At 37.8% G+C, this 14,038-nt stretch overlaps 1 protein-coding gene across 1 annotated transcript in view; it reads right to left on the minus strand.

The window, feature by feature from the left end:
- pde8a (phosphodiesterase 8A) overlaps positions 1 to 3,001 on the minus strand; it is a 62,674-nt gene extending 59,673 nt beyond the window's left edge. Inside the window, exon 1 of the mRNA XM_058629191.1 lies at positions 1,202 to 3,001. Within this exon, the coding sequence (XP_058485174.1) occupies positions 1,202 to 1,354 (153 nt within the window). The 5' untranslated portion in view covers positions 1,355 to 3,001. The remainder of the gene's footprint in view (positions 1 to 1,201) is intronic.
- Between the last annotated feature and the right edge of the window lie 11,037 nt (positions 3,002 to 14,038).

Raw genomic sequence — 14,038 nt, forward strand, 5'->3', positions numbered from 1 at the left:
TTATACCAAGAACCACCTGAGAAAATATTGAGCTCTGGAAGTAAAACTTCATGTTATTATCGCCAACGTTAAAATACAACAGTGTAAATTTAAGCCGAGCAAAGTCATCTACTTTGCTACTTTTCACAGGAGGCAGATTTATTCCCACAAAAGATCATTTACTCTCTCATCATCCTCCTCTTCCTCACACACTGGTGGAGCGACATTAGATTAGACAGAGCGACAGATTTATGTAGTAATTTGTTACATTTTCTTCGCCCTCTGGTCAAAATTCCTCAGCTCCTCTCCCATCACACTAGAAACTTAAGATTAAATATGAACACCCTGTGACACTCCCACGCCTCACACAGGAAGTGATTCCTTTAATGTCAACACAGACGGACGCCATATCAACGTCGCGCGAGTAAAGTCGGAGCGTTGGGAGTTTGACTGAAAACAACAAAATGCTCAAAAAGTGAATGCGATTGAAACGCCCCCAGTCATTCCACCTGAAATACGCACTTCTCGTCCCCACCCGCCTCTGCGCTGCCACCGTATACGCACAAGCGCTCCCACAGTCAGGTCTGATCGTTTTAAATCCTGAATCCACAAAGACCGAACAACAAAATTCCCCAGAAGTTACATACAGAAGCTTTAAGAGTGACAATTAATTCAACTGTTGATTATTTTTTGTTGTTTTGCTCCAGAAACAGTTAAAAAAAAGAAGAAGAAGGATATTTACAGATTTACAGTCATAGAAGAGCCAAACATTCAACAAGCTGAAATCACCTAACGGGTTCTGGAAATAGCTGGCGGTTAAATTAGTAGTCAATTACTAATCAATTAGTTGTTGCAGCCCTGACACCACATGGGCACACAAAATGCTCATTTTGAACCTCACATACAACAAAAGAGAAACAATACCGCAGGTTAGTGTCGAGGCCCGTGACCCCGCGACCTTCTGTGTGTCATGGCCTAATTCCTCTAAATGAACAAAAGCACGGCGAGCTGCTCAAAGCAAAATTTAACAACAAAATAATAAATCAGCAAACACACAACTGTTACTCAGATGTACAGTGACCTCACCGGGCCTTGACTTCTTATCTGACAACTGTGATCGTTTAAATAAATACAATTTTGTTGAATATTCCGCTTAAAAAAGTTCACCCAGTGTTTGTGTGTCTGTAAAGGGAACGAATAAGTGTGTTTTGTTATCTCTCACCTTGCAGCTCGGGGGTTTGAGGGGCAGTCCCGAGGCAGGATTTCCTTGATGCTGAGTGGTATTGGTCTGCTGGGGTGAGTGGGAATCCTCAGACTCTTTTCCACTGTGGTAGACCACCCTATCAGAGATATGAATACTTGAAGCACAGCCCATGCTTCAACCCACTTCAGCCTTTCTCTCTCTCTTTCTTTTTTGTTGTTGTTGTTGTTGTTGTCTCTTTTCTTCTTCTTCTCCTTTCTTGTCGTTTTTGCGCAAGTGCTTTTATGTTGAGGCTACACACCAAGTGTCATTAGCACATGTGAAAGGTCAACTCTCCCACCTAATGTGTCATAGCTCTCTTTCTTTTCTTTTTTTAAATTTTAAATATAAATACATGTGTATGTGTCATCTAGGCCACAGCAACGCAGGTTCTTCAAATGCTCCAACACAAGAAGGCATGAACAATATATCTTCCCCTCACCAGGAAGCTGATTTCCTCCCACTGTTTTGTTTTCTTTCTTTTTCACGTAAAGTTAATTGGAGAGTTTCTTTCTTTTCTTCTTTTTTTTAATCCAACTGCAGCTGCCTTGTCTTACCCTTGGGATAAAACTCTTGGATTCCGTTATTCCTCAGCTGAGCAGCTCACATCCACATGGTGCAGTTTGTCCCTCACTCCTTCTTCTTCTTCTCCTTCGTACCACATTGACCATTTTCCTCAACTTCAACTGTTATCAAGTACAAGGCCTGGAAAGACAACCATGCAGTCGTCCCCCCTCCTCCTCCACCACCAACACCAACACCAACGCCTGCCTCATGCAATAGTTTTATCCATTTCTGCGTCCAAATGGCTAGTCCTCCCTTCTCCACCACGGAGCCATAAAAGAAAGGGGGAAAAATAATAATGCTTTTATTCTGTGTTGTCTCTAACAGTGTGTGTCCACTTCAGCTGAAGACACGGGCCATGAAGCGGTTCTCACGACACTTTGCTCCAGTCCTGAGCGGTTCATCATCAACAGGGTGAAATATTCTCACTGCAGAGGCTTCTTCTTCTCCCGGCCGCTGTCAAACACCCTGCGCGGAACATAACGCCGTGTACGCCGAGGGAACGCTCCATTTATCAGGCCCGAGTCACCGGTTTAGGAAGCAGGGGAGGGGGGAGATGTGTCCGCGGATGGCTCGCTGCTGCAGAGTCTCCATTCAGGCTTCATCCGCCGCCCGGCGGAGGATGATCCGCCTCATGCGAGAGCTCCAAACCCGGGTGCAATTGGCTACAACGTTTCCAAGCTCCGCCGTCGGTTTCCTTTCATTTCTGGCGAAGACAGGGAGAAAAAGAGGGGGATGTAGAGGCTGACAGGCTGTGATGTGTGGAGGTGCCACCACAGAAGGAAGAAAAATCTAAACCCCCCGAAAAAAAAAGACAGAAAAAAGAAAGAAAGAAAAACAAGACCTCTCTCTCCGTGTCCGCAAGTTTCGGCTCCGGGATCAGGGACGGCGGGATTATTTCAGGTTGACGAGGGTGGAGGTTAAAGAAAAAAAGAAAGAAAGACAGACAGAAGGAAAGACAGAGCTGCGCTACATAATGCTGATTTTTTTCCTGTATGTTTGTCTTTTCCCCTCTGCCTTTTCTGGCGTTTGCCCTTCCAATTCTTCGGCACTGCTTGACAGCGGCACATCCAATAAAAGCACCCGCAAGGATTGACCTACAGCCTTTACTGACGTTAATGCAAATGAGCTGCGCGCAGCTAATCAGCGTCGCGCTCGGCGCCGCTGGGTGGTCCTCACTTTTCTGTGGGAACTTTGAAAGCAGGAAAAGAAGAAGGGGAAAAAAAAGAAGCTGTGGGAGCTGTTTCTTCTGCTGCACAAACACTGAAACACTGACACACGGACACACGGACACTGGACTATGTCCTGGAGGGAATGCAGAGGAAAGAAGGTTCCAGAAGAAGCCTTTCATGGAACGTTATTCATTCGACTGTGACTTTCGTTAAAACATTCATTAAAAAACATGTATCCTTGTAAGTTTTTGTAACATTTATTGTAACCTGTAGAATATTTTTGTTACTTTAAAATAAGTTTTGGTCGCATACTTTATGTTGTTGTTGTTTTTAAAGATAGTAACATGATTGTTATTTAGATTAGCAATACGTTTTTGAATACTTAATCTTATTTTTTGTAACAATGTGCCATTACATCATTCAGTACCATTTTTTGTTTATGAAAATCATGTTTTTTTAGTTACATTAGCAAGTTGTATTGTCATAAAATGTTTTTGTTAGCAAGTTAGCAACATGTTTTTGTGGCATTACAACATTTTGTAACTATTTCTGTGACATAATAAAAAAGTCAAATGTTTTTTGATGATATACAGTAAGTTTTTGCTACATTAGAACTTTTTTTAAACTTTGTGACATAATGCTTTTTAATAGGCATACAAATGTTTTTGTTGTTTTGGTCAAGGGAAGTCATTATAGTAAAGATACTAAACACAACCACAAGTAGCAGCTAGTAACATTTTGCAGCAATGTTTGACTTTAACCTTTTTTTTGTACATCATGTTTTTGTGAAACGATGGTTCTTGTATTGTATAGCTAGTAATAATAAAATGTTTTTGTTACTTTAAAATGTTTAGGTCACATAAGTAATGTTGCTTTTTGTAAAGACATTTTTGTGACAATAGCTTTAAAAAATATTATTTGTGGCAGTTTTGGTCACGAAAGTTGTGTTTTTGTTAAGATAGTAACCTCAAGTTATTTTTTTATAAAGATCATAAAAATGTTTTGTAACATTTGTTACATGTGTCACAGTGACTTAAATAATGATTTTCGTTATATTATTAATATGTTTTTGAAACATATACATTGTTTGTTCATGCAAATAGCGTGTTTGTTTTAAATTGGCAACACGATTTATAGTATTACAACATTTAAGTAATTTTTTAAACCAAATTATGTTTAACAAGGTAAAAACAATGCAAGCATATTCTACACTTATAGATGTTCAATGTTCATATTGTCTCATGCTCTATGTACAGTCAACATTTGCTGCATGGTGACATCTGACGCAGCAGAGCAATTACAACACACACCTCACGCTCCATCTCCTAAATCACCAACTCAACCCAGAGAACAAACCGTCATCCGCCAACCAGAGAGAGACTCACTGAGTAAATTCAACAACACACCTGCCCATCTGCTCTGCCACAAAACAAGTATAAGGCTGTTTCATAATCTCTCTTTAAGTTCACTTTCATCTTTGGCGATTAATCAAGTTCATAATGAGCTAAAGTGAGTTAAACAATGTCAAAAAGATCAAAGTTATTGATGCATACGAGTATGAGAGATGCAATGATAAGAGCAATTTGGCGTCTGCTTGTTCAGATCTTTGTGTCTGTCTCCGGGCGTATTTGAGTTAAGGTGTGTGTGCGTGTGTGTGTGTGTGTAAGCAGTAAGCTGAGTAAACGGCTTGGGTGTCTCCTGTAAACAGTTGAATTACACGAGTTAAATAAAGAACCGACTTTTCAAGTAACATGGTGTCATTATTTGAGTGAACAAAAAACAAGTGCTTCCTCCGCTAAACCTCCCTAAATCAACTTAAACATTTATTTTTTCCACTGGCTGCTTTTACACGGACAAAGGGCCGGGCAGTAATTCAACAACAATGATTGTTTAAGCCATTACACTGGGTGGAGCAGTGAGGTAGCCACACGAGTCTGTGTATGTAATTCAGCCCAGGAATTGGCACATTTGAACGGCAGGGTTCCAAAGTTGTGACATGTTGTTTTAAAGAATGACGTACGATCGGGGAAGCACAGCGACTACAAAAGCCATGCGTACATTCATTACCAAGAAAGGGTGTGTGTGCACAATAATTACTACAATAATATCATTTTCTTTGATAGTAATTGACATACATTGCGTAATACATGTGTCTGTCACTCACTGCCCATAAAGATGCTTAAAACCACAATTTATACAGCAGGCAGGATAATTTGGATCAGTTTATCACTCATTTTATTAGAATCTTGTCTTGTAAAGTCCATAATTTCCTCAACTTGGTCTGTCAGAGCACTTTGTAAACAACAGCCATGGTTCTCAATCTGTGGTAGGTGTTCCAACAGTGGTACGCACGCTTCCTCTGGTGGTACTTGGAGGAAAATCAATAATACTGTTCTTTGTGTATACGAAGAAAATGAAACAAACAACAATTAAATAAATGAAATAATAACAATTAGAGTCCCTTTATCCGTCACTCATCTTAATCTAATGTCATAATAATAATGTCTAATCATATTGGGAATAAATCTGCCTCCTGTGAAAAGTCCGTAGCTGACTTTGCTCAGGCCTAAATTTGCACCACTGTATTTTCACGTTGGTGATAATGGTGTAACTTTGACAGCTCAATATTTTCCTCAGGTGGTACTTTGTAAAAAAAAAAAACGTTTAAGAACCACTGCTCCTCAGCTTTTTGCTCCACATGAGGGAGCCAATTCGCTGACATAGGGCGAAATCCATCTATCCATCCATCCAGCCATCTTCTACCTCTTTATCCTCGACATGAGAGTCGTGGAGGGGGTGCTGTGCCAATCTCAGTGGACAGATCAACATAAACAACCATCCATCAATTTAGAGTGTCCAATTTGCCTAATCCCACAGTCTGCATGTTTTTGGACTGTGCAAGGAAACCGGAGAACCCGGAGAAAACCCACGCAACAGACGGGGAGAACATGCAAACTCCACGTGGAAAGGCCCTTTTTTCCGACCTGGTCACAAACCCGGGTCTTCTTGCTGCAAAGGCAAGAGCACTAACTGGGTAAATACACAAAGAGACTAACAAACATTCACTTTCACATTTACACCTACTGTCCAATTAACCTCTGCATGTTTTTGAACTGTGCAAGGAAACCGGAGAACCCGGAGAAAACCCACGCAACAGACGGGGAGAACATGCAAACTCCACGTGGAAAGGCCCTTGTTCTGACCTGGTCACAAACCCCGGTCTTCTTGCTGCAAAGGCAAGAGCACTAACTGGGTAAATACACAAAGAGACGAACAAACATTCACTTTCACATTTACACCTACTGTCCAATTAACCTCTGCATGTTTTTGAACTGTGGAAGGAAACAGGAGAACCTGGAGAAAACCTCACACACACTCATTTGACCTTCTTGAGCTTGTGGCCCACATAACGATATTAATAATATCATTTACAACTTTGCACATTATGAATTAACCTGATCTGTAAGAGAACAACACTTCTGCACCTCCTCTATAACATTTTGAGCATTTAGAAGTGTCTAAAACCCAGAGGAGATGTATGTAAGAACAAATACACGGAGGCATGATTGTTAGATTGTTACAAAAGAGGAAACATTCTTATTTTTAATAATAATACAAATGGTCTAATTGAGACTCAAAGCCTTTATATTTAAATATTTTCATGGTTAAACAATACTGTTTCTGTATGAGTGTTGATATATGCAGTTATTTATGTGCATCATCTGTTGTTGAATAGGGTGTCTGATCACATGACAGAGGATTGTCGTCACTGACACCATCTGCACTGCAGGTCTCATGATCTTTACTGTGAACACTGTACATTCTATATATAAGTGAACGATGGCAACTGTGTTAAGAAAAAAATAAACCGTGAAGCAAACTAGTAAATAAATAATAAAGAAAAACTGTACAAGTACATTTTCCACCAACAAGTTGATGAATGGAAACCCCTTTTTCACCACTTCCAGCACACCCATCATAATTATGAGATATTAAATCTTAATTATGAGATGATAAGTCATAATTATGAGATGCTGAGTCATAATTGTGAGACCCTAAGTGATAGTTATGAGATGCTGAGTCATACTATCTCAGAGTTATGACTCAGCATTTCATGTCTCTTTTGTAAGGTCTACCTCCCCTGACCTCTAATCACCCCTGACCTCTAATCTCATGAGATTCATGTGTTTTGTGCTGTTTGCCTCCTTATTTATATGATCTTATTTTGATGATTTCCTTTATTTAGGTTTTTTTTTCCAGATCTGCCTTCTTTTTACTCAACACACCTATAATCTCCAAAAATGCTGCAGCCTACACTACAGACCTCTGATGCATGTGCGCACCTGTACTTTAACCTTAGTGCTGCACAGATATACTACTTACTTTTCCACCTTAAAGACAGTCTGATAACATCGGAGCTGTTGACTTAGCAAAGCTCTTCACTGACAACTGACCTACAGTATGTGTTAAAAACGAATGGAATTACCCTTTAATGTGTGTCCAATGGAGCCATGGCCTGTGTGAGTGTGTGTGTGTGTGTGTGTGTCTTGTATTTATTCTTTGTGAGGTTTCAAAAACATTTTTTCTGGGCCACACAACTTTAAAGTTCCTTTTCAGAGTTAAGACCTGGTTTTGGGGTTATAGGTTTAGAATTGGATTTCGGTTAGGGTAAGGGTTTAAGTATAGGCACTTAGTTGTGATGGCTAAGGTAAGGGGCTCAGGAATGCATTACTGTATGTTAATGATGATCCTCACTAAGATATAAAACCAAGTTAGGGTTAGGGTTAGACTTTGGACTTTAGGGTGACATTAAAGGGCCTTTTCAGGGTTAAGACCTGGATTTAGGGTAAGGCTTAATCTTAGGCACTTAGTTGTGATGGCCTCTAAGGGTAAGGGGTTATAGGGGATGCATTATGTCAATGATGTGTCTTCACAAAGAAATTAAAAACAAGTTTTTGTGTGTGTATTCTTGTACTTGTAGCTTTGTGAGGACCAAAAACCATGTAAACCATATGGAGTGAGGACATTTTGGCCACTCCTCACATGTTTAAAGGGCTTTTTGGGGCTTAAGACCTGGTTTTCAGGTTAGGGTTAGGGATTAGGGATTCAGTTGTGACTGTTAAGGGTTTAGGGTAAGGGGCTAGGGAATGTGCGTGTGCGTGTGTGTGTGTGTGTGTGTGTGAGAGAGAGAACAGTGAGCTCCAGCAGACTAAAGGCTACACAGAGCTTTCTGCAGAAATGGCTGTAAATTTTCAGTACAACACAGACAACTGTGTCATATCACAGAAAACGAACTGATGGGGTTTTTCTGTGATATGACATGGTTATTAGTGTTGTAACCACAGGAGACGACCAGATGACCTGGATTCACAGAATTACAACAAATCATTTCACTGTTAAGTTGCTCTGGTCTGGGCAAAGGAAACCACATCACGAGCAAGTGCATGATTTACTGCTTTGATGGAACAAGAACGGCACAAAGAAAAGTGAAGTGCTGAATAAATATATCAAAAGAAGACTTATGATTCATGCTTTCATCTTTATTACACTAGCAGCATTATTAATTGTCATATTCGCTCTTCTCTCATTTGTGACCTATTGTCTGTATAACATATACATATACATATACACTTAAAGTCAGTCAGGTGCATTTTTATAACTGATTACACCTATTTAAAACGGCTGTTAATAGAAATCACTACGTCAGGTGTGAAAATCTATATTTAAAGTGTCCTCTAGTAAAAATAGTGCGTACTCTCACTATCAATAGGAATAAACCTAAGAATAGAATAGCATCAGTTCACGTTTCTCTGGATATGATCAATTATAACAATAATAATCATATGATCAATTGAATATGATGTGGAGTTAAAAACAGAAAACTACATCAAACTCATGACATCCCGCATTCCAGATTAATTCCTGACACTGTGACCTTTGTCTTTGCTTCCACCAGGGGGCGCCAAATGAGTCAATCTCTCTCTCTTTACCTCAATTTTCAATTCAATTTCAATTTCAGTCGGCTTTACTGACGTGGGAAACATATGTTTACATTGTCAAAGCAAAGTGTTACAAAGAATCAAAATTGTGTTGTGACAAGTAAAAGGAAACAATATAAGGTATCTGCAAAACTGATAATAAATAAATAAATGTATGTGTATATACAGAGGACAATAAAATAAACCTATGATTTCAAAATAAAAGTGCTGCTGTTTTAAAGAGAAAATATAAAAAAAATACTCTAATCATTTACAGATCTCTCTCTCTCTGTTACATCCCCTATCTAAAAGTATCAGGGAAGCAACACAACAACCAAAAGATATGCAGGTCAACGTGGAGTGGAATTAAATTAAAGCTTTATTTTTAACAAGTTATCAAAAACTGTTCAACAAAGGTTTGTGAAACAGAAAATTGTAGATAATGAATTCACTAATTATTTTAATGCCTGCAATATGACTACATTACAGGCCTTTGAAGGTCAAAAAGGTCCTCACACAGATACAGTATACACACACACACAGTTAAAATCACACACACACAAATCAGTCAGGCTTTCATTCGTCAAGTCAAACTTCTCACTGAAATTCGACACAAAAAACACTGAAAACGTATATTTCTTAATCCTTTTTCTCAGCACCCCCGCGGTGCATCTGTGTCATGTATGGTCTGCACACACTGTGCTCGCAGTTATCTCTGCTCGGCTCCTGGCCTCAGTCCAACGAGACGGCGTCCTTCGAGCTTACAGGAGACGAGTTTAAAGTTAAAGGACGCCGTGTACAACACAAGGAGAAGGCGTGAGCGTGAAAAAACCTTTGACTGATATGAATGAACTCAAGATCCTTTTATGCTCAGGGTCATCAGCACGTGGGGGCCCTGAATGAATGTGGCTTTTCATAGTCCTCGTAGTCATAGTTTAAATGAACTCCAGTGTATCAAACATTAATCCAACTTCCTGTCGTTCAAACAAGAAAAGAAAGACAATTGAGAAATCCTTCAGTGACATGTGAAGAGTCAGCTGTCCAGAGGATTCTCAACGGTACACGTCGACGCCTTTTTGGACTAAAGAGCGTAAACCTTTTCACATGAGTGGACAAAGTTTCCCTTTCAACCTCACTTTATTCAATGATATGCTGCTTATATAGTTAGCGAATGCAATCAGTTCCATTTTAAACAGTATGTGATCTCAGTCCACCTCTCAGTGTGGTTTCAGGACAGAGGTGGAGACTTTGACTCTTCCCTTATCTGTATCCTCAGTGCTTAACACATTTTATTAGACCACCTGTCATAAAAAAAAAAAAAAACACAAGAAAGCTTTCAAAAATGTGTTCAAAACTAATCATTTTATTGTTATTTATTTGGCAAAAAACTGAAATCGTTTTATACACAAATTTGAAAGTGGCTCACTGCATGGGCTTCTTCTCTGAGAAGTCAGAAATGAATTAAAGAATAACATTCAACCACTAAAAAAACATTTTCTGTTCAGGAATGCAAGTAAATAACTATAATTTGACATCTTAATCAAGAAATAACACTGTGCTTTATAGAAAAAAAATAATATTTTAATTTCACTACAGAGGAGACTACATGACGTATACATCGGTATCGGTTACAGATAGACATTTTTAAAATATTAAAGAAATCGACGTAACCTTTGATACATTTATATACCAACATATTGTTTCTTAGGTTTAGCTTTGGTTTTATTTTAAATCTTTAAATCCAAAAGCCATTAAACTGGTTCAACATTCAACCACTAAAAAAACATTTTCTGTTCTGTAATGCAAGTAAATAACTATAATTTGACATATTAATCAAGAAATAATGTGCTTTACTGTTTTTTGTAAAACAGACAATTTGAAAATTCATGGATCACAATAACAATTATATTTTAGCATTAAAAAAAAGCATAATTTTTAATTCAAATTTAAATCACTGATGCTAGTATATAAAGTGCTTCATGGGTCTGCTCCCACCTACTTAAATGCCCTCCTGACGGCTTATGTTACCCCCTCGACTACTCCATTCATCAAAGGATTGTCATCTGGCTTCGGGTGGTGGCGTAACACATTTATGAAGCACTGTATATCTAAAGAGTGACGTTATGATGGCCAGAAAAAAAAAAAGGAGGATCAGAAATTAATCTGTAACCTCTTTTTATTGAACTGAACAAAGAGCTGACTGTTACTGTAACAAAGGTAAAATACTTGGGTCACATCATCAGGAATGTGAAGATGATGAAGATGATGTTCGCCGTCAGATTTTACATGTGTACAAATCAGTGTTCATTTTGTTAACGGAAACTAAAAAAAAGAAGAAGCAGAAAACACAACAATGATAACTGTACTACGGTGGCCCTGAAGTCAAATGTGTCAAAAATGATTCAGTTTCCATGAATTCTATGTTAAAATATTCACATTAAAGACGATGAAAAGTCAGAGGAACTGGTTTTTAATTTTAAAAACACTCAAAACTGATGAATTAAGTATCAAAATAGTTGACGATTAATTTAGTACATACAGGCTGTATTTCAGGATGAGCTCCCCATGATGTTAGTAACATGTTAGTAACAATCTAATATGCTGAAATCTTACATTCAAATTCAGTCAATCAATGAATCAGAATTAAATTGAGAATACGATATTAATCACCAAATTCTAAATTCTCAATCAGAATTAAAATATAAATGATCATGCTACATAATAATAAAATGACCTTTTAAATTCATAACTGAATAATAAATAGAATTTTGTGAATGTAAATGTACAGAACAGAAAAAAAACCTTTAAAAACCTACAGAGAATCAAATCAATTGATGTGATATTAGGTGGTATTGTGTTGATTTTACCACTAGATGGCAGCAGATGACCAGACAAACATTAAAATTTGGAGACAATTAAAGGGTTTATTTTGATAAAAAGTTAATTAGATACATCCTAATTCTGGGTCATCAAATGAAAGATATTTTAAAATAAAAAGAAGCACCGGTGTTCATCTTCTAATGGTTCATGTGAGAACTGGACACCGTCATTCTCTTAAAATACTTTTCACCCCATTGTACAAAAATTGACCAAAAAAATCGATGTCAAAGTCACTTCCTTCAGAGAGAGAATAAAAGCCCTACACTGCCCCACACCCACTTACTGTGTTTCTGTCAAGTTAAACCACCCTTTAATAAAAAGGAAAAAAAAGATAAGGAATACTTTAAAATGGCTGACACTGATTCTTCCACCTGTCACCATGTATCCATTCACACAGATTTTTACTCACCGTGAAGACGCGACCTTCACCTTAAACACAGGTAACGCAAACATATGGAGCAACGTAATCTGTCAGTGACACATCACAGCCCGGGTTAATGTTTACACGCTGAAGCTTTGACAGGAAATCTGCTGCTCATGTCCACAGGCCACTTTATGTTTCTACTCTACCACATTTATCTGTCACCTGAGTACCACCTGAGAAAATATTGCACCATTATCACCTTAAACGTTAAAATACAGCCATGATTCACAGATTGTGTGTTTGGGATCATGAGCAGATCACTTCTCTCTCTAAACTTCAGCCTTTCCATCACTTTGTTCTCACCAGTCCATAAAACTTTGTCCCAGAGTGTTTGAGCCTCGTCTCTGTAGAGGTTTGCATCTTCTGGTGTAGCCTCTGTACGTTTGTTCATGAAGTCTTCTGTGATACCTTCACTCCTGCCCTCTGGAGGTGGTTGTTGATGTCACTAACGGTTGTTTGAGGCTCTTTCTTTACAGCTCTCACAATGTTTCTGTCATCAACTGCTGATGTTTTCCTTGGTCTGTGTAGGTAATGTAATGTATGTAATAGGACACACCTGGGCAACACAACACACCTGTCAGTCACATGTTCCAATTCTTTTGCTCACATGAATAATGGGTGGGTTCAAACAAAAGGTGCTATCTTCTGTGTTGTGTATCAGATGCAGATGTAAATACCTGAATATATATATGTGTGTAGATATATACACCAAATACTGTAATGCAAAATATTCTCTATTCTAGGATAATCTCTCTAGATTAGACAACAAACAGTTTGTGGAATACGGAACAGTATCAGAACTGGCAACATGACGGAAGCGTATTTAATAAGCTAAAATTAAAATAAATAATATTAAATTAGTGTTTTAAAAGTAATAAATAAAAGCTGATGATTTCATGTCATACTTAATAATACTTGAAATACAACAGCTGAAGAGTAGAAATAGAATATTTAGATTTGTATGTATTTCAGCTCACTGTTGGATAGTCACCAAAATTCAGGCCCAAATAATAAAATTGAATGGTATTTTTACTGCTGAAAAAACAGTATCTGAGCATTAAATCCTGTTAATGTAATGTAAATAATGCATCACTTTATTGTACAAGATAACTATAACACTAGGAATGAGTACTATTACTTTTGTTGGTACATTAACATCTATTCATTTACTGCATTTTGACATCATTTTACTTTTAAATGTTGAGAATATGCAACTTTTACACCAACATAAATAAACACAACTCTCTTTTTCCTTTTTCTTTTAATCACATTTAATAATGTTGCATGATACAAAACATCACTCTCGTCCCTCTGCTGAGCCACAACTTGAATTCATTGTTACTCAAAAATGAACATCAAGGCAGCCTTCAAGAGGTACAGTAAACATCCAACTGTTCATGCAGCAAAGGAATCAAAAAAAACAAACAAACATTCTTTAAGTCTCCATTCTTTAAGACATTATTTTTTTCTTTTTGCTTTGCACACAAAAGCAGCCAAGCAGTTCAGTGATGATGACACGCAGCATATAACTGGCCCAGATTTGCAATAGAAGAACACAGCAGAGGCGGAAGGTACAGTATACGACATCTGATATGGACCGCGCACTTTTTTAAGTAAATATATATATAAAAACACCAATTGTTGGGACAATCCAATAAGTAAGAGTATGAAAATATATAAATAGAACTTTGTCTGTTCATTTGATTAAAAACTTTACAAAATAATATACCAACAGTAAGAAATTAATATTGATTAATGAGGTACGTAACAACTTTTATACATTCCTTTATATAAAAAAAAA

This window comes from Solea solea, chromosome 5 (assembly GCF_958295425.1).
Source record: "Solea solea chromosome 5, fSolSol10.1, whole genome shotgun sequence".
Taxonomy (NCBI): Eukaryota; Metazoa; Chordata; class Actinopteri; order Pleuronectiformes; family Soleidae; genus Solea; species Solea solea.